Source organism: Berghia stephanieae, chromosome 12 (genome assembly GCF_034508935.2).
Source record: "Berghia stephanieae isolate SIO BIC M18660-M18661 chromosome 12, UCSD_Bste_1.3, whole genome shotgun sequence".
In the NCBI taxonomy this organism is placed as follows: Eukaryota; Metazoa; Mollusca; class Gastropoda; order Nudibranchia; family Aeolidiidae; genus Berghia; species Berghia stephanieae.
Window position 1 is genome coordinate 24,148,475 of NC_088371.1, and position 22,500 is coordinate 24,170,974.

The following is a 22,500-nucleotide window of genomic DNA, read 5'->3' on the forward strand; positions in this document are numbered from 1 at the left end:
TGCAAATAAGTGCAAGTTGTCATGGATTGCATGTGTCGTTAAATGTGCTAATATCATAGATATAAAATACAAGATATACATCGAGTAATATTATCTCTTTATTGAACCCTGCCTTTTGGCGTAAAAATACATGGTGCATCTAAGAGCTACGGTATGGATGTGAAACTTGGAATGCATCACAGGAATGGAAAAGGGGTTTTTTTCGTAAACATTGCATACGTAAGCTAGTCAGAATAAAATGGATAGAATTAAAAATGAAGAAGTATGGGAAAGAACACAGCAGAAACCAGTGGGAGGAGAAATAGAAAGAATATGATGGAGGTGGATTGGACACACCCTTAGAAAGAATGACTCCACTATAACAAAGAAAGTATTGGACTGGAACCCTCAGGGCAGAATATCAAGGGGAAGGCCACGAGGAACATGGAGAAGAATTAAAGAAGCTGATATACAGAAAAGTGATAAAACATGGAACGAGATAAAAAAAAAAAAGTTAGCTCAGGATAGAGAAGGATGGAAACTGTTTGTCTGTGGCCTATACCCTGACCCAGGGTGAAAAAGGCAATGATGAAAAATGATGATCTAAAAGCTGGGCCATAATAAGCTAGAAAAGAAGCAAAGTGTTTAGCACTGACACAACTACAGCTATCTCGACTTAACTCTCTCCTTACCATCCATTTTCAGGATTTTCCCCAAAACTGCACACCTAAATAACACAAAAATAGATTTTTTATCACTTAAACACAATAACAGTAAGTTCTTGCGATACATAATTTCTTTAGCAAAACGTGCTCTACAACACACTGTTCATTTTCTTTAACTTTTATGATGTACAAAAGACATTTGAATAAGAAAAATGTTGGTTATATCGTAACGAATGTGACTATTTTCCTGTGGTTGGACAGGAGAGGGGTTAAAGAGAATTTATGATATTCAGTTTTGCAAGCAAAAAGACACACTAGTGGGCAGTGAGTCACTTACTGTGTCTTCTATCCTCCTAAATCTGTTTTCCAATATGCTTTCTGTCTTTGTCTTGGATTGGGATTAATTGGTTTTGTCCTGGCCCTGGCGGGGTACCCTGACTGGGTTGGAAACAGTCAAATGTATAGTTAGTTTTGAGATGATATTTTTTTGTCTTGTAAATCATCTCTGTTATGCACTGTATTATGTTTTATTTACATATTATATATGATTTGTAAACATTTGAGTGTATCACTCTTTGTGGGGACCTATGCTTGTGTCTGGGTAAGACTTTCAGGTGATCTCAAACTAAGTACTTTGATAGTGTGCTCTTAGAATCTACATCTGTTTCCTATTTGAAGCAATGCCCATCTGTCTTACCTTGTCTTGGGTGCTTTAATTGTAATTCTAGAACTTTTTACTATCCCATTTTCTTCCTTTTTACTGGCACTGATATGACCTAATGTGTTGCAAGCGCCGCAAATCCCTTAAAAACAATTTTTAAAAATAAAAAATAAAACACTCCTTGCATATCCTGTTATGTAAATCTATTGCTGATTCTTTTTCTTCTTCAAGTACCAAGTCTGTGCTAGACATCGGTGATCATGGTACGCCATTCATCTCTCTGATTAGATAACCTCAGAAAACTAATCTTCTCTTTCTTTGTCACCTCGTTGTTCAAGCTATTCAAATGTATGTTTTTCTTGGTCTTCCTTTACTCTTTTTACCTTCTGTCTTTCCTGTGAGAGCAAGATGTTAAAAACATTTATGTCTATTTAGGTGCCCTAAAAATTGCATTTGTCTTTTTCTTATTGTACGAAATATTGCTGATATAAAACATTTATAACATTTTTTATAACATTTTCCCCCAACAGATATCAACGAGTGTCAAGAGAATACACACGACTGCCACGAACACGCTCGTTGCGAAAACCTAGTTGGTTCTTTCAGATGTGCTTGTCACAAAGGATACAAGGGAGATGGAAAGACCTGTAGAGGTAAACGTGTTAGTCTGTATCCCGGGGAGGAGGGAGGGCTGTTCAAAAATGGGTAAACTTGGGCTTGAGATTTTTACATAGCGCAATATTTACTAATGGGACAGCATGGCTCAGCGGTATGGTCTTTGCTTCGTGCCTGAAAGGTATCGAGTTCGACTACCCGCCGCGTTGTGTGGCCTTGAGCAAGTCACCTAGCCTTAGCTCACTTTGCGGCGCTGCACTGCGGCTGACGCCTGGGTTATTCCAGTCTTCCCTTGGAATAGACCCTAAATAAAAATTTCCCCTCTAGGATGAATAAAGGGAATTTATTTTTTTCATTTTTTTAAAGTGCTCAAAGCGCTTTACAAAGGGTCTCTGACCAACAGCAACACGTAACATACAGAAAAGACACCCTGTATATGAAACACCCTGTATAACAAGGCCCTAATAGGCTTCAACAGTCATGACGTCACTTCCCTCATAATGACGCATAGTAACTGGCTCTAAACTATCGGAACAATGGCGGACGCCCTCATGAAATATCTCTCCGACGAGCATAAAGTGTATCCAGAGGAGAAAAACATTATAAATATGATCATGTTTTGACTTTTATACATTCTGATCACATGACATATGAAAAGTTCGAGCCAGCATGAAGAATAAAAAGTACCGATTTTCTTTGTTTAGAACCAAGCTGCTCCCGTTGCTGGGCGACGTGACGTCAGACTATTGAATCCAATTAGCGGGTTTTTTTAAAATATAAACATTATTTATTTTCTTTAATTGTTTGTTGTTATTTTTACACTTTCTTAGCTGTTGGAGAATGCAAATGTTTCGGCGATCCTCACTGCCTCAGCTTTGACGGACGTTGGTTGCATTACCAAGGCCTTTGTGAATACGTCATGGCTAAAGATAAGTGTGAGAGTGGAGGGAAACCATCTTTCCAGTGAGTGGCTAAAAATAGAAATGCCTATTTATTGTACTACGCATGTCCAAAACTGCATCATGTTAACAAAAAATAGAAAAGAAAAAAGAACGGGAATGATCTATATATGTGACCCCTTGTCTCAAAACGGTATTAAGTCGGGATGGACCAGATGCTGAAAAAGTCAAATTAAAGGTAAACTGGTCAAAAATATGAATGATTGGTATTCAGCATTCTAAAATATAACATTCATTCTCCTCAATAAAACATACAAACTCAACCCAAGTCTGATATTTCTGACTACAAATTCAGTTTTCAGCATCTTAATCATCCCGACTTAATACCGTTTTGAGACGAGGGGTCGCATATTATCTTTCCATGCGCTCGAGGTCATTGATCAAATTGCAAAATGTGCTTAAAGTGACCCACATAGTGAAAATAGTTCACAGATTTTGAAATATCTTACACCACGATTGGTCATTATGTTCAGCTTGACACATGAGTATGTTTACAAGTTTTGTAAACAAAGCAGCGTGTTTACATTTATTGTTAAGATATATCCCATCGCAGGACAGCAATAAATCATGTGATTGATGACTCAGTTGGACAAGACCCTGAATATGGATCGCTCCCATTACTCCTTTCCGCGTGACAAATGTAAAACAGTGAATGGCAAAATCAGTCGGATGGTGAAAAGGCTTGAACTGGGATATTGCCAATTTTAGTTAGAGGGTCAATCTTTATCAAAAATGAGTTCTTGTCATAAATGATTAAATCAACTCTTTTTGTACATCTTCGGGAAATATCAAAGCTTAATTTCACTTTAAAATATTTTTTTACAGCTAGTCAAGTTAAAAAAGTATGAAATTTGAGATAAGTTGCTGGATACCTTTCCCATACATCTGAACATAACTTAATGAAGAATCACCCGATTTACTTCCAATAAAGATTAAAATGCTCTTGGGAGCATAATCTTCAGATAATGCAAAAAAAAACAATTCAAAATGTTTACCTTCCAACTGATTATGCCATGCACTGACACATATTGCAACCAACTCAATTTTCTATTACTGATTAAATCTAATAACTTTAAATTTACTTTTAGAGGGCCGATTCATATAGACAAAATACCATTCTGAGACAGTGGGTCACATTTATTTCAACTCATTTCATATAGATAGAACGAAGTTGACGTCACTCATGTCTTGATTATTGCTTTTTGCCATCCGCGTTTATGAGTAATTCTCACTAAACTGTATTAACCAGACTATAAACGTTCAAGGTTCCCATAGTTTTGTGTGTTGGTCCGTTATACTTCCTATGATGGCAATGGTGTGAGCTTCTAAGCCAAGCGCATACTTTCTATAAAACTCCTAGGTAAAAATTTCATCATCAACAATAGTTTTACGCTACAATAATACCGTTTTGAGAGCATCACTCACTCACTCAATCCTCTCTGGGCCTGCTGGCACTTCAGGCGGATTGTCAGCAGATTTTTTCTTTGAGCCATCTCGAGGGACAGACCTCTCTGTTTAAGGTCCCTCTCTACGGTACGTCTTCACGTCTCCTTAGGGCGACCTCGCTTCCTCGGGGTGTCCATCGCAGAGCCTTTTTTATCAGTGTTTCATCAGGTCTGCTACAGATATTTCCCAACCATTGCCAACTTCTCCTTTTAATGAGACTCTCCAGAGACTCAACTTCAGCTCTCGCTCTCAGGTCCTCATTTGAGATTGTGTTTGTCCAGAATATCTTGAAGATTCGTCGCAAACATTTGTTTTGGAATACTTCAAGTTTCTGGATGATACTCTCTGTGATCTTCCAACATTCTGATCCAAACGCTCAATACATTACGTTTCAAAATCTTTATTTTAGTATTGTGCTGCAATATAATCTCGTTGCTCTCGTAGCCAAATGCAGACTATCTATAAAACTCCCAGCTAAAAATTCCATCTTCAGCAAAAGTTTTTTTTTTTAATAGAGCTTTTTTAAAGCGCAATATCCACTAAACGTGCTCAAAGCGCTTTACAAAGGGTCACTGGCCAACAGCAACAAGCAACATGTCGGACAGGACATGACGCCTGTTAGGCGATATTACAACTTTTTTTTCGGACAGAGACAACGCTGTTAACGACCAGGTACTCGTTTTACACCTGAGTACGGTGAGAGAATGTGAGTAAAGAGTCTTTTCCAAGGACCCAGCTATGCGCCACGCCCAGGCTCGAATCCAGGACCTTCCGACCCGAAAGCGAGTGTCATACCACAAGACCGCATACCCGCTACAATAATGACCGTTTTGAGACAATGGGTCCCTTATTATTTATTTTCAATCCCCGTAGAGTCTTGACGAAATACTGGCGACGAGGTTCTACCAAGCCTGGATACTATTCCTATGTACAGAGCGTTCGAATCCTGGTGAACGAGATCGAGATCAAACTCGTCCAGGGCCTTGGTATCCTGGTCAACGGGATTAGGATGGACCAGTACACGTCCCCTGACGGTATCAGCGCCGTCAGGTACAACAGGGAAGTGGTAAGTTAAATAGTGAGGTCTGGGTGGAGTTCCTGACCTCCCATAGTGGGCAGGGTGGCGCTTACTGTGTCTTCTATCCCCTTATAGCTGTTTTCCAATTTGTTTACTGTCTATGTCTTGGAATGAGATTACTTGGTTTTGTCCTGGCCCTGGCCGGAGTCCTTGGCTGGAGGGAAACAGTCAAATGCATAATTATATTGTTTTGGGAGATGATATTTTTTTCCTTGTAAATCATCTCTCTCTCTCTCTCTCTCTCTCTCTCTCTCTCTCTCTCTCTCTCTCTCTCTCTCTCTCTCTCTCTCTTATGTATTATTATATTTGTTATTTTGAATGTATAATGTAAACATTTGAGTGTATTGCTCTTAGTTGGATCTTGTGCTTGTGTCCGGATGAGACTTATAGCTGATCTCAAACTAAGTACATTGATGGTATGCTCTTGGAATCTACATCTGATCCCTATTTGCTCCCAGTTCCCCTTTGTCTTACTTTTTCTTGGGTGCTTTAATTGTAATTTTAGAATTTGACTTTCCCGTTTACTTCCTTTTTACTGGCGCTGATATAACCTAAATGTGTTGCAAGCGCCGTAAAACCCTTAAAAACAAACAAACAAACAAATAGTGAGGTGTTAGATATATAGATATAATATAGTATTTAATATGTAGGGAGTCCACCAACATCAATAGTAACTACCCTGAAGCAGGAGCTCTCTACAAAAACAGAAATTTATAGATTCAGATGTATGAGATGGAAGTCGGTTGGACGAATTCAATCCCTCGAGTGGGCAGGGACATACACTCCTCGAAACTAGGTGAGAAGTTGACAGGCTTCTCCACCAATAAGAGACACTGGGTGGTAGCGAATGGGCTTCGGTCGAGAATGTGCCTCACGGCAATGTCTCTTCATCAGTGGGGATTTTCCATCTGTCCAACATGTACCCGATGTGGGAACGAACCCGAAACCGCAAAGCATCTAGTTGAACGGTGTGTTGTGACGAAGCTTCCGGGCGGGTTTGTGACGCTACTCGAATGCGGTGAATAATTTGCTGATTGGGTCGATCGTCCTAACTAAGTAATGTGAACACCATTAGAAACAGCAGCCAACGTCAATGAGGATGACGTTGGATAGTAAGTAAGTAATTAAGTAAGTATGTTGGAGAAAAGCCTTGAAGGGCTTACTGATTTTAAATCAGATTTTATTAAGGAAATATGCATTATTATTTGTTCAAATTTTTATTTCTATATGTTTGTTGTCATTGTTACTAGTTGTTGTTTTGTTTAAATGATGTATGCATAATGTATGTATATTTACCGACAATAAATATTTTATTCATTCATTCATTCATTCATTTCATTTTATTCATCATTTGGTGATTGGTTGAATTCAAATAGTTGTATTTTGCTTATAGTTTGGGTATTAATAGTAAATGAATTATTACTTGTAACTTGTTGATTGTATGTTAGTTTTTATGAGATTGGTTGTTATTTGTAAGTTGTTGATTGGTTGTTAAAAGGAAACAGTGCAATTGTTAGTTGTTGGTTGTTGGTTATTTAATATACTTGTTGGTGGGTTTTGAATGGACCGGTGCACGAATCCTGATTTAGTGCAACAGGGAATGTGTACGTTAAATAATTAGTTGTCATTGGTAAGTTGTTTATTAGTTGGATTCAAATAGTTTATTAATAGTTGTAATTTGCTGATTGGTTTGATTTTAATAGTAAATAGTTTCAGGCCCATCTCTTCACTTTTGCTCACCAGTATGTCTAAAATATTCTGCATGTTTTCTGGAGGGTAGCCATCAGAGGACCATCGTCGGTTTATCTTATGCTATTTATATTCTGCCCTTCAACGGCGACGCCTTTCATATCTTCAATTAATTTGAATATTATTTCACAATAAATGTTAAAAAGGTCCGGCGATAAGACGCAACCTTGTCTTACTCCCGTCTTGGTGTTAAAGAAGTCCGATGTTTCATTATCAAGTTTGACACACGCTGTTCCAGTATAAGTTTTTCACAAGTCGAAGGTCTTTACTATCTACATCAATCTTTTCTAAGATTTTGAAGAGCGTTTCGTGTTGTACTGAATCAAAAGATTTGGAATGATCAATGAAGCATAAATGAAGTGATTTTTGTTTTTCGATTAGCCGTTGCATTATTATTTTCAATGTAAAAATTACATTTACTGTACCTTTTCTGTAATAAAAAGCCAAGCTGCTCGTCCCTTATCTCTGGAGAGATCTTGTTCCTCATTTTTTCATAAGTATTCTTAATATAATTTTTGTGACCTGGATCATAATGATGATTGTACTGTATTTGTCAGAGTCAATAGTTCCTTGTTTTTTGGGGGGAATAGTAATGAATACGGACTGTCTTAAAACATTAGGCAGGACACCCTTTTCATATATGACGTTAAAGGCTTTTGTCAGAATGTCTATTCTCAAATCGTCGAGGGCGTCAATCAATTCTATTGAGAAACTGTCTTGGCCTGCCGCTTTCCCCTTTTTCATCTCTTTCAGATTCTACTTCTTGCATAGTTTGGTGACTCGCGTTTACAGTAGAGGTTGCTTTATCCAATCACGCGCTTCTTTGTTCCCCTATACTATATACAAATTGTACATAACAATATCAATATTTTCTTCTTTTTTTTTTAACCACCAGGTGGTCCGAGCTCCAAATGGTCTTGAAGTCTCGTGGGACGGTAAAGATGCTGTGACGGTAATCGTCCCCGACAGTAAAAAGTCTGACACATGTGGTATTTGCGGAAACTACAACGGCGACCCTAAAGACGACTGGACTGTTGGAGAAACGTGTGAGGATAGGGAAGGAACTGTGGTAAGTGTGAGATAAACGTATGAGGATAGGGAAGGATCTGTGGTAAGTATGGGATAAACGTATGAGGATGGGGAAAGAACTGTGGTGAATGTGGGAGAAACAAGTGGAGATAAGGAAGAACAGTGGTAGGTTTGGGAGAGACGTGAGAGAACAGGAAAGGAACTGAAGTAGGTGTTGGATTAACGTGTGTGGAGGTAATGGAACTGTGGTAAGTGTTGGATAAACGTGTGATGACAGGGAAGTAACCGTGATAAGCGTGGGAGAAACGTGTAAGGATAGGGAAGAAACTGTGGTTAGTTTGGGATAAACGTGTAAGGATAGGGAAGAAACTGTGGTAAGTTTGGGATAACCGTGTAAGGACAGGGAAGAAACTGTGGTAAGTTTGGGATAAACGTGTAAGGATAGGGAAGAAACTGTGGTAAGTTTGGGATAAACGTGTAAGGATAGGGAAGAAACTGTGGTAAGTTTGGGATAAACGTGTAAGGATAGGAAAGAAACTGTGGTAAGTTTGGGATAAACGTGTGAGGAATGGAAGGAACTGTGGTAAGTTTGGGATAAACGTGTAAGGATAGGAAAGAAACTGTGGTAAGTTTGGGATAAACGTGTGAGGATAGGAAAGAAACTGTGGTAAGTTTGGGATAAACGTGTGAGGAATGGAAGGAACTGTGGTAGGTCTGGGAGAAACGTATGAGGATAGGGAAGGAACTGTGGTTAGTGTGGGATAAGCGTGTGAGAATAGGGAATGAAATTATATCGCATTACTGGTGACATGTCTTGTATTTCATGCTAGTTTTGCTATTGGCTCAGGACCTGTTGTAAAATGCTTTGAACACGTTTACTTGTTTTTACTTTATACAAAGATGGTGGGGGTTTTGGGGTTTTTTTTGTTTTATTTGGTTTTGTTCCTGTGGAGCACCAGACAAGTGTGTCTGTGTGTGTGTGTGTGAGAGAGAGAGAGAGAGAGAGAGAGAGAAAGAGTAAGTGTGTGTGTGTGTGTGTGTGTGTGTTTGTATATACATCTGTGTATGCTTGTGTGGGTTTCTCACTTTGCAATATTTTTATTAAGACGAGGGTCAGTTTAATCGATCGCTATTTGAAGAACGAGTTTCCTGGGAAAAATTTTAAATACTATTTTTCTCAGAGTACTGCAGACTCTATTCTACTTTCATGTCCAATTTTATAGCGTTGCTTGTAACTGGTGTATTTTATGAATATATTATTATATTTGATGTGTATTTTGCTTTTAATTAGCTTCGTATTTTCATCTATTAGTTCATAACAATGACAGTGTATAAATCTGTGCTAATATAACGATGAATGGTGTGTGACATTATGATAATTTCCATTCAGGATCAATAAAGTATATCTTATCTTATCTTATCTTATCTTATCTTATCTTATCTTATCTTATCTTATCTTATCTTATCTTATCTTATCTTATCTTTGATTTTGAAATGTCCATTAATTTTATCCATGTGTATCCGTGTCTTCCACAAAACAGACTGACAATTTCGAACTGTTTGGTAATTCTTGGACCGTCATGAATGGCAGTGAGGTGGCGTGTACCCCTGACTGCGACCCCGAAGTGCCCCCAGATCCCAGAAACTGTGAACCCAAAGAGCTCATTAAACACGAGTGCAGCAAGTTGTTGGACAAGAAAGCATCTCCATTCAAGGTAATAAATAACATTGTGATATAGAATTGAAGGTTCAATTTAATTACGAAAACAGATAGAATAGAATGGACGATGGAACACCATAGATGAATGAGATAATGTGGTAGTGGCATTGTTAAGATGAATAAACAAAAACATTGATGGGCAGGAAATTAGTATGCTCCGTTTGCAAAGAAGCACGGATGAAAATAGTACAATGGATATTTCTAAAAGGTGCGCAATTAATTAAGTGAAAAGAAGGGAGAGGGAGGAACTGTGTAACGCAGTTTAGAAAGTGAAATATAAAAACGTGTAGACTGTTGTTGGAAAATAAATACAATGGAGTTCAAGGTAAATATAGTCTCTCATCAATGGGTGGGGTCTTTCTACCTCCCAATGTGGGCAGCGGTAATTTGAAGTGTCTTCTGTCTCACTATATCATCATCTGCTTTCTCAGTTTCTTTCTGTCTCGGTTTTGGAATGAAATAACTTGGTTTTGTCCTAGCATTTGTCGGAGTTCTTTGTGACAAACGAATTTCCGCAAAGCTGAGGGGGAAAATATATACATTTGTCGTAAGACCAGCAATTTTATACGGATAAGAAACAGCAGCTAAGACAACGAAACAAGATAAAGAAGTTGAGGTGCCAGAAATGAGGATGTTGAGATGGTCAGTTGGCTGGACAAGAAAAGATAAAGTGAGAAATATGAACGAATTCGAAGGTTGACTGAAGTAAAGAATGAATCAATAAAGATGAGAGGAGATTGAAATGGTTCCGACATGTAAAGAGGAGACAGGGAGTACGTGGGAAGGAAAGTATTGGACTTACACATAGCGGGAAAGAGGAAAAAGGGACGCCCAAAGACTAGATGGTTGGATAGGGTAATGGACGATATGAAAGAACTGGACCTGGAGGAAGATGATATGAACCGAGATGCATGGAGATGTGGCATTCATTATGGCAACCCTGCAAAATGCGGGATAAGCTGAAAGAAGAAGAAGTAGAAGAAGAAGAAGAAGAAGAAGAAGAAGAAGAAGAAGAAGAAGAAGAAGAAGAAGAAGAAGAAGAAGAAGAAGAAGAAGAAGAAGATATGTCGGAGTTCTTTGCTGAGAAGCAATGGTCAAATGCATAGTCATAGTTTTTGGAGGTGATATTTTTTTTCAAACTAAGTACTTTGATAGTATACTCTTGGAATCTACATCTGTTTCCTATTTGAACCAATTCCCCTTTGTCTTACCTTTTCTTCGGAGCTTGAATTGTAATTCTAGAACTTTTTACTATCCCATTTTCTTCCTTTTTACTGTCGCCGAAATGACCTTAATGTGTTGCAAGCGCCGTAAAACCCTTAAACACAAACAAACAAAACACATTGCGGCTATGTGGTGGAGTGGAATGACACTCGCCTTCAGATTGGAAGGTCCTGGGTTCGAATCCCGCTCTTAGCAGCACACAGTTGAGTATTTGGTAAAAAGCTATTTATTCACAATATATAATTGTACTCATGTGTAAAATGAATACCTGGTCATTAACAACGTTGTCTTGTAAGAAAAATTGTAATATCGCCTATCAGGCGTCATGTCTTATCCTACATGTTAAGTTTTGCTGTTAGCTATAAGAGCCCATGCAAAGCGCTTTGATCACGGTTAAGAGGATATTGTAAAGAGACGAGAGAGAGAGAGAGAGAGAGAGAGAGAGAGAGAGAGAGAGAGAGAGAGAGAGAGGACGTGGGAAGGAAAGTATTGAACTTACAAATAGCGGGAAAGAGGAAGAAGGACACCCAAAGACTAGATGGTTGAATAAGGTAAAAGATGATATGAAAGAACTGGGCCTGGAGGAAGATGATGCGATGAACCGAGATGCATGGAGATGTGGCATTCATTATGGTAACCCTGCAAATTGCGGTATAAGCTGAAAGAAGAAGAAAAAGTGGATATTGCTCTATAGAAATGCTGCGTTTTGTTAAAGAACACAGTATATGCTATTTGGTTAACATTGCATGTACTGTGTTTTAAAAACAACGGCAGAATGCATGCTCAATGTTTTTAAAAATATTTTTTTCTGTGTTTTCAGGACTGTTTGGCTCTGATGACCGACCTCGACATAGAGCAGTTTAAAATGTCCTGCAGCTACGATCTGTGCTTCGTGGCCGTGGACTTCGCTGGGGCCGTGTGCGAGTTTGCCGAGACTCTCAGCCAGGAATGTGTAGAGAAATACAAGACCAGAATCACCCAATGGAGAGACAAAGTAGACTCCTGCGATCGTGAGTAGAATTTGAACGAAGTTTTCAAAGTTTATTCAATCTTAGGCTTTCGCCAATAAATCAATACAACATACATGAAAGTGAAAAAAAATGGTAAATGGAACCAAAAAAATAAACGGATACTTATAATTACCACCAGAAAAATACAACACTCCTAATACCACCAATAGGTACAATAATAATAATAATAATAATAATAATAATAATAATAATTATTATTATTATTATTATTATTTTATTATTATTATTATTATTATTATTATTATTATTATTATTATTATTATTATTATTATTATTATTATTATTATTATTATTATTATTATTATATAATAATGATAATAATAATAATAATAATAATAATAATAATGATGATAATAATAATAATAATAATAATAATAATAATAATAATAATAACGTTGTGCGGTCATGTGGTCTAGTGGTTTGACACTCGCTTCCGGATCGGAAGGTCCTGGGTTCGAGCCTCGCTAGCTCGGCGCATAGTTGAGTCCTTGGATAAAAAACTCTTTACTCACATTCTCTCATCGTATTCAGGTGTAAAATGAGTACCTGATCGTTATCCGCTTTGTTTCTGTCCGAAAAAAAAAAGTGTAATATCGCCTAATGGGCATCATGTCTCGTCCTACATGTTAAATGTCGCTGTTGACCAGAGACCCCTTGTAAAGCGCTTTGACCACGTTTAGTGGATATTGCGCTAGATTTATAAAATAAAAAGCCCTAAAAAAGCTCAATTTTGAACGTTGATTCGTATTGTGTCTTTCCAAACAAAAAACGGGGAGCAATTAGTTGGACAAAATTGCCCAAAAAGCTCCATGGCAATTTGGGCAACATGACCCATATAACCAAAGAGTTATTTGGGCAATGATTAATTGAGGCAATATGTCCTATAGCCGCATGGTTATATGGATCACTATAGCCCAAATGGCCACAAGGTTCTTAAGGAAATATGGACCAAATAGCCACATTATAATTGAGGAAATATAACCAAAAATTGAGGTAATTGAGGCACCACTTCCCAAATAGCCACCTGTAAATTTAGGTGCGTCAACCTTACCCAAATAGCCACATGTTGATAGAGGCAATATCACTCAAATAGCCACATGGTAATGGAGGCAATATTACCCAAATAGCCACATGTTGATAGAGGCAATATCACTCAAATAGCCACATGGTAATGGAGGCAATATTACCCAAATAGCCAATTATAGAGGCATATCATCAATACCACATGGTAATGGAGGCAATATTACCCAAATAGCCAAAGGGTTTTAAGGGTTTTTGAGGTAATCCTGCCCAATAGCCACAAGGTTGTTCATGCAATATGGCCATTTATAGTTATATATATGTATGTATATATATATTATATATACATACATAAGATATATATATATATATATATATATATATATATATATAATAAAGATATATATATATATATATATATATATATATATATAAATATATATATATATATATATATACATCAAAAAAATATATATATTATATATATATATATATAATATATATATATATATATAATATATATATATATACATTCATATATAAAATGGTTCCACCAATCCCACAGCCGGTAATTGCAAGAACAACATGAAGTACAAGACCTGTGGACCCGTCAGTCAAGAGACCTGTCTGACTGCAAGGCTGAACATCCCCGTAGAGGACAACCCCGACGACTGCTATGAAGGTTAGTGTAAAAACGATGATACATACAGTAGAATCCTGATAAAGCCAACACAACCACAGGGCCACAACGATTGGTTGACTTTAAGCAAGGTTGACCTTATCCAAACTAGAGATGCTGATGGTTTTCCTCGGATCCGCGGAAATCCGCGATTTTTGTGTCGGAGGAGGAATTTCCTTCTTTGAAAAAGGACATTTTCCTCAATCAAATTTTCTGGCTTTGATAGATTTAATGTGTGGTGGAACAAACTGGTTCAGTTTCCTCTTACTATCCAGAAGATAGCTAGAGTAGTTTATCATCTCAATGGCTCTAAAAGTGGGGGTTAGTGAAGTAAACACGTGACGTAAAGAAAACCATTCATAATTTTCCTCCTTTTTTCCTTTATTGTCACCATCAGCACTTCTAAATGAGCCGCCAGTAAAATGGAGAGAAAGATAAAGTGAGTAAATGTGACTCATGCATAAGGGAACAGCACAAAACAAACAACAACTTGTAACTTGGTAACTTGTTGTTTGTTTTGTGCTGTTCCCTTATGTATGAGTCACATTTACTCTCTTTATATTTCTCTCCATTGACCTTATCCGTTCACCAATGGTATACACTACAGATTTGCCAACAACTATGAAAAAGTCGTAGAATTACGAAATTTTGGCTTCAATTTCAGAACATCATGAACATTTCTAAGTCATTTAAACTCATTGAAAATGAAAGTTGATGCAAGATTAGATAATTTTAAGGATTTTGATTGTTATTTGATCCTTTTGATGGTAAATTGTTGGTTTATAAAGTTAACTATAGCAACTACTATTTTTATCTCCTAAAAACTACGAATTTTTTAGATGTTCAAGTAAGCAAGTCTTATATATAGCGCAGTTTCATTGTTTTTCAATGCTCAATGGGCTTTACACGCTGTATATTGTACAATCCCAAACAAGGTCAAACAGAAATAGACTTCCTTTTCAACAAACGTTTTCCTATGGTTTTTTAATAAAATGAAGTTTTAAAGTGAGTTAAAGAACTGAACAAATGTGCATGAAAGGTACAAGACAAAGCAAGAAAGAAAAATACAAGAAAAAAAAACATCCCACAAAAACCTCAAACCGAGGTCGACTGATTTTTTTGGATGTTATTTTGGGGGAGGGGGGGGGGTATTTTTCTTTCTTTCTTTGTCTGGCACCTTCCATACACGCTTGTTCATATCTTTATCTTATACCGGTGCCTGCTTCTTAATTTCTTAATTTGATATTTGTAAAGTGACTTTCGAGTTGTTTAATTCTCTCCTTACCAGCAATTTCCTGAAATTTTCTCGAATTTTCACACCAACACTTTACAAACATAGATTGTTCCGACTCAAATAGAAAAGCAACAACCATGTTCTATAGATAATGGTATTGTATGGCAAAATGAGATTCACAACACAGTGTCCAGTTTTTGTAGCTTTAACAATTTTTTTTTCATTAAATTTTGTGATGTACAAATGAAATCAGAATGGAAAAAAAATGTTGGTTGCATCGTAACGAATATGACGATTTTACTGTGATTGGTAAGAAAATGGTTAATGGCATCGGTTATGTGGTCTAGTGGTATGACACTCGCTTTCGGATTGGAAGGTCCTGGGTTCGAGCCTCACTCGGCGCATAGTTGAGTCCTTGGAAAAGGCTCTTTACTCACATTCTCTCACCGTACTCATGTGTAAAATGAGTACCTGGCCGTTAACAGCGTTGTCTCTGTCCGAAAAATTGTACTATCTCTTAACTGGCATCATGTCCCGTCCTACATGTTAAGTGTTGCTGTTGGCTAAGGACCCCTTGTAAAGCGCTTTGAGCACTTTTAGTGGATATTGCGCTATATAAAAGCTCATGTTATCTCGTATCTTCATCACCAGGTTGTTTCTGTGCCAAGGGTTTAGTGATGGAGGGTGACAAGTGTATTCTTAAGGATGACTGTGGATGCCTCTACAACAACCAATACATTCAGGTAAAGGGTATTTATAAAACAAACAAACAAGGAACTGGGTGGGGTTCGTGACCTCCCATAGAGATCAGGGAGGCACTTGCTGTGTCTCTATCCCCCTATATTATCTGTTTTCCAACATGCTTTCTGTCTTTGTCTTGGAATGAGTTTAATTGGCTTTTTCCAGGCCCTTGCCGAGAGGGAAACAGTCAAATGTATAGTTAGAGTTTTGGGAGATTAAATAAATCATCTCTCTGTTATGCACTGTATTGTTTTTGTTTACATAGTATATATGATTTGTAAACATTTGAGTGTATCCCTCTTAGTTGGGGCCTGTATTTGTGTCTGGATGAGACTTTTGGGTGATCTCAAACTAAGTACTTTGATAGTGCGCTCTTGGAATCTACATCTGTTCCCTTTGTCTTACCTTTTCTTGGGTGCTTTAATTGTAATTCTAGAACTTTTTACTATCCCATTTGCTTCCTTTTTTGCTGGCGCTGATATGACCTTATTGTGTTGCAAGCGCTTTAAAACCCTAAAAAACAAAAACAACTAAAAACAAAGAAGATGCACGACGCGCATCATTATATTCTTTATCATTCCAACCCTCTCCCTAAATAGTAACGCGTAATGATATCAATTTTACAATAATAATTTGTGACGTCAGATTATCAAACGTTAAATTTCACTAAAATTAGATTTTTGAAGAAATAAAAATAAATTATCATTTAAATAGTTTTGTTATTGTCATTAACTCAGAAATGACGAATGAGGGGTAGAATAAAAAAATTTCTTACACTCTTGCGTTTTGGAATTCGAACTTTGTTCCCAACGCGTACTCGCAAGCTCTAAAACGCAAGAGTGGAAGAATCGTATCTTCTTCTTCTTTCAGCCTATCCCGCATTTTGCAGGGTTGCCATAATGAATGCCACATCTCCATAGATCTCGGTTCAGCGCATCATCTTCCTCCAGGCCCAGTTCTTTCATATCATCCTTTACCTTATCCTACCATCTAGTCTTTGGGCGTCCCTTTTTCCTCTTTCCCACTATTTGTAAGTCCAATACTTTCCTTCCCTCTCTCGTCTCTCTACATGTCCGAACCATTTCAATCTATCTTCTCTCATCTTTATTGATACATTATTCACTGCAGTCAACCTTTGAATTCGTTCCTTTCTCACTTTATCTATTCTTGTGGAAGAATCGTATAATATTTTTAATTTTGTTTTGTTGCTTTTTTTTTTTTTTAAATATCACCCTATCCCGAAACCCATTGCAGAAAGGAGAAGTTGTTTACAACGCTGACTGTAAGACCAAAGTGAAGTGCGAGGGAGGAGACAAAGTGACGACATCACCAATCGCATGCGGCGATAACGAGGAATGCCGCGTGGAGGACGACGGGAATGTGGGCTGCTTCTGCATTGAAGGCTACATGCTGGACAAAAACTCCAAGAAATGTGTGGGTAAGGAAAACGTGTGTATGATATCAAATTCTAATACTTACTCACCGCCCATTTTGCCGTACTCTGGAAAAACCCATATTTTAAAATTTGGCCAGAAAACTCGTCCTTCAAATATCGATCCATTTAAATGACCCTCCTCTTGGCAAATAAACTCTCAGACCTGTATGATATATTGTAAAATTTACTCTTGAATTTTAAAAAAGATATACGATATTTTTAATGCTGTCTCTAGCTCAGTTATTGCACTCTATAGATAGAATGAAGTTGACGTCACTCGGGTCTTTGTTATTGGGCTTTTTTTTTTTGTTTTTGTTTTTTTTTTTTTTTGTTTTTTGTTTTTTTTTTGGGGGGGGGGTTTGTTTTTTGTTTTTTTGCCATCCACTTTTATGAGTAATTCTCACTAAACTGTATTAAACAGAATATATACGTTTAGCGTTACACATAGTTTTGTGTGTTGGTCCGTTATACTTTCGGATGGCAATGTTATGAGCTTCTTAGCCAAGGGCACACTATCTTCAACAATTCAAGGGCAACAACTATGTAAAGATGACACTATATTGTTTATTTTGGCATTGAGCTACCTAGAAAAGTTAGTCTCATAAAATCCAGATAGGCTGGGAGGGTTTCGCCCAATAAGCCTGGGCCTAAGAATGAAACCAAGTTGACGTCACTCAGCACTTTATTATTATTTTTAGACAGCCTGTTCGTGATTATTTCTCAGGAATTTACATCAATCAGACTATAAACGTAAACGTTAAATGTTACACATAGTTTTGTGTGTTGGAACGTTAAATTTGGCTGGCTGATGTTGTGAGTACTTTATCTAAATGCACATCATCAATAGGCAATGACATATGTCTTGAGTTATTCCCATACGTTACGTTTGCAAATTTTGTAGGTTACAAGTCAGCTCATTTTTAATGTGTTTTTTTTTCATTATCTCAGTCGACCCCTGTTACAATGTAACCTGCAACGGAACCAATACAGCTTGCTACAATGGAGAGTGTCAATGCAAAATGGGATACGTTGGAAATTGCAACTCTTGTATGAGTAAGTGCTCACTGCTTTCAAGAAAAGTATCATTTTCATCATCGTCCATCATCATCATCATCATCATTATCATCATCATAATCATCATCATCATCATCATCATCATCATCATCATCATCATCATCATCAGCATCATCATCATCATCATCATCATCATCATCATCAGCAGCAGCAGCAGCAGCAGCAGCAGCAGCAGCAGTAGCAGCATCATCATCATAATCATCATCATCACCATCATCATCATCACCGTCATCATCATCATCATCATCATCATCTTCATCATTACCATTATCATACGAACCACCTGCATCATCACCCCATTACCTTTACACTACTCATAGACTATCTGCTGAGAGTAGACGAGTGTTTCATCATCAATACCAACACCACCACAACTATAACCATCATCATTACCCTCATTACCACCATTATAACCATCTTCATATATTCACCAATACCAACCATCATTAATAAACACATCCACCACACCACCACCACCACCACCACCACCACCACCACCACCACCACCACCACCACACCACCCATCACCATAACACACCACCACCACCACCACACCACCACCATCACCATCACCACCACCACCACCACCACCACCACCATCCCATCACCATCACCACCACCACCACCACCACCACCATCCCATCACCATCACCACCACCACCACCACCACCACCACCAGAACCACCACCACCACCACATCTATCACCACCCTTACAAACCCTACCTATCCACCAGACGTACACGAATATTTATAATCAAATCCACAATCACTACAACCATTACCATCATAATTACCGTCACTATTAGCTCCATCAACACCATCTCACAACCTTATAAATCCTATCCCTTACACTAGACGTGGACGAGTGTTCATCATCAAATACTTATCTCAACAACCATTACCATCGTAATCATTATCATCATTACCATCATCTTCATCTTTACCTCCAACCCCACCATCTTACAAGCCATAACCCATACACAACACGTGGACGAGTTTTCATTATCAAATCCATAATTACCACAGCGATCACCATCATCATTACTACCGTCCTCATCTCCACATTTACCACCATCACAACAACAATCTCACCATCAACACCCTTACATACCCGTCCTACCCCATCCATCAGACGTGAACTAATATTCATCATTAAATCCACAACCGCCACTACAATTACCAATATCAACATTACCACTGTCCTCATTCTCAGATTTACCACCATCACAACAACCATCTCACCATCAACACCCTTACACACCCTTCCTATACCATCCACCAGACGTGAACTAATGTTCATCATCAAATCCACAACGACAACAACCATCTCACCATCAACACCCTTGCCTTACATACCCATCCTACCCGATCTAACTAATGTTTATCATTAAATCCACAACCGCCACTACATTTACCACCATCATCATTACCATTGTCCTCATCTCCAATTACCACATCGCAACAACCATCTCACCATCAACACCTTACATACCCTCCTACCCATCCAACTAACTAATGTTACTTAAATCCACAACCGCCACATTTACCACCATCATCATTACCATTGTCCTCATCTCCACATTTACCACCATCGCAACAACCATCTCACCATCAACACCCTTACATACCCGTCCTACCCCATCCACCAGACGTGAACTTATGTTTATCATTAAATCCACAACCGCCACTACATTTACCACCATCATCATTACCATTGTCCTCATTCCCTTTACCACCATCGCAACAACCATCTCACCATCAACACCCTTACATACCCGTCCTACCCCATCCACCAGACGTGAACTTATGTTTAGCTTTAAATCCACAACCGCCACATTTACGACCATCATCATTATCATTGTCCTCATCTCCACATTTACCACCATCACAACAACCATCTCACCATCAACACCCTTGCATACCCTGCCTATCCCATCAAACAGACGTGGACGAGTGTGCAACAGGAGCCAACGATTGTAACAAACTGGGCCAGAGATGCAAAGATCTCCCAGGTAGCTTTACCTGTGAATGCGAGAAGGGCTTTATCCCAGATAAGGACGGACAATGCAAAGGTAAATTTAACCAATAGTCACAAAGAGTATGATGTCTGGGTAAACAATATATTTAAGTTACAAGATGGTTGTACTTTTTTAAACTTGAGCTTTAAAATGGCGCAATATCCACTAAACGTGCTCAAAGCGCTTTTATAAGTGATCCATGACCAACACTTAACATATAGGACAAGACATATCGCCTGTTAGGCGATATTACATTTTTTTCCGACTGAGACAACGTTGTGAATAGCCAGGTACTCATTTCACACCTGAGTACGATGAGAGAATGTAAGTAAAGAGCATTTTCCAAGGACTGAACTATGTACCGAACGAGGCTCAAACACAGGACATTCCGATCCGAAAGCGAGTGCCCAGACCCCTAGACCACATAGCCGAATGAACCTCTAGGCGCCTTTTCAATCCAAATATCAAAGCTACATTAACAGGTCATACACAAAATATGCTTAAGACGTTCATATCATGAAAAATAATCCATAAACGGAAATGGGTTTTAATCTATCAAATATTTCCTAACAAGATATGTCTTAATATTTGTCTTAAAAGTAGCTTTAGGAAATTGGAAGAGAATTCCAAATAGAAGAGGCGGCATGAGAAGAAAAAAAACTTATCAGAAAACTCTTTGGTAACTTATAGTGTGCTTCTGAAGTGTCCATCTGTTCCCTATTTGAATTATTTCCCTTTGTCTTACTTTTTCTCAAGCGTTTTGAATTGTATAATATGTAGATTTTTTTTTCCCCATCCCATTCTTTTTTTCTGGCGATGCAATAGAACTTAATGTATTCCAAACCCCATAAAACCCTCCAAAAACAAACAACAAAATAAGATAAACATAAAAGATAAATAAGGTCCTCATTGTGGTGAGTCAATGGAATTTTACTCCAGCCCTCTCATTGGAAAACCCTGTCATTTCTTAGTAAATACGTAATCGTTGAATAATGATTTGTACGCGTTGAACAAAAAAAAATATTCAACGATTACAGAATATTGTCGCATATTTTATTGGAGTGAAATAGAGCAGTAAAGTTAGGTGCCCCAAACGTAAACAAAGGTCGAGAAGCACGTGGCAAACCACATGTTCCTGTCTTGGCAGCTCACGTTCCAATGTAAATAATAGAAAAAAATAACCTTTAAAATTTGGCTGTTAGGTAGCAAAAGAAACACATATTCATAAATACTCGATGATGCATCAAATAATGTCTAGATATGGATATTTTATGGAACAAAAGGTAAAATTTTCTAAAATTTATCAAAAGTTACAGTCTATCTATTTTTAGACCAGAGCAAATTATTGCGCTGGTGTGAACAAAACGAGAATTATTCGGAGCCTGATTTTCATAATAATTTAGCCTTATATTATTATTCTGCAACTGTTAGATTTTATGTAAACATATTTTCAATACTGAAAGTGTATTGCCTACAACTCAAACTACAAAATTGGGAGACCTATATTGTGCGTAAATTATTCCGGTCCCTAACGGAAATCACTAGCAACTTGTTATTGTTTACGTTTGGGGCACCTAACTTTACTGCTCTATAAGGTTTAAAAGACAGCTGGTTGGTTGGAAATTATAAATACTCTTTTGGTGTGCATGAATACAAATCCAACGTTTTTAGTTTTTGGGTCGAATTGTCATTCAAGTAGAAGGAGAAAGATACAAATTATGGTAAATAGAAGTACTATAATACCATACCATTTGGTTACAAAATATCTAATCATCTTACTTGGAGGGGTTGAATAAACGTATTCTTTCATTTCTTTGCATTTATTAAACTCGTTATATTTTTATCGTGCAATAGCATAATACTCGCAAGCTCGTAGTGTTATTGGACACGATAAAAATAACTCGTTTAATACTTACAAAGAGATGAAAGTATCGTATATTATTTAATTCTTTTCCACCTCATTTAACCTTTTTGTTTCTTTTCCAGACATTGATGAGTGTGACATCCTGGCAGACACATGTGGAGACAACTCCGAATGCACAAACACTCTAGGTGGATACAACTGTGAGTGTTGTGCGGGTTACAAGAAGAACGACAAGGGAAAATGCATACGTAAGTTTTGTTTTTTTTTTTTTTTTTTTT

At 37.6% G+C, this 22,500-nt stretch overlaps 1 protein-coding gene across 1 annotated transcript in view; it reads left to right on the plus strand.

Annotated features, from left to right (window-relative positions):
* Positions 1 to 22,500, plus strand: part of LOC144958166 (uncharacterized) — a gene marked incomplete in the record, with an annotated part of 170,196 nt that overhangs the window by 132,257 nt on the left and 15,439 nt on the right. The window contains 12 exon segments of the mRNA XM_078889934.1: positions 1,836 to 1,958; positions 2,751 to 2,883; positions 5,199 to 5,391; positions 8,048 to 8,221; positions 9,723 to 9,896; positions 11,946 to 12,135; positions 13,742 to 13,858; positions 15,741 to 15,832; positions 17,085 to 17,268; positions 18,214 to 18,318; positions 20,284 to 20,412; positions 22,345 to 22,470. Of these exon segments, the coding sequence (XP_078746060.1) occupies positions 1,836 to 1,958; positions 2,751 to 2,883; positions 5,199 to 5,391; positions 8,048 to 8,221; positions 9,723 to 9,896; positions 11,946 to 12,135; positions 13,742 to 13,858; positions 15,741 to 15,832; positions 17,085 to 17,268; positions 18,214 to 18,318; positions 20,284 to 20,412; positions 22,345 to 22,470 (1,740 nt within the window).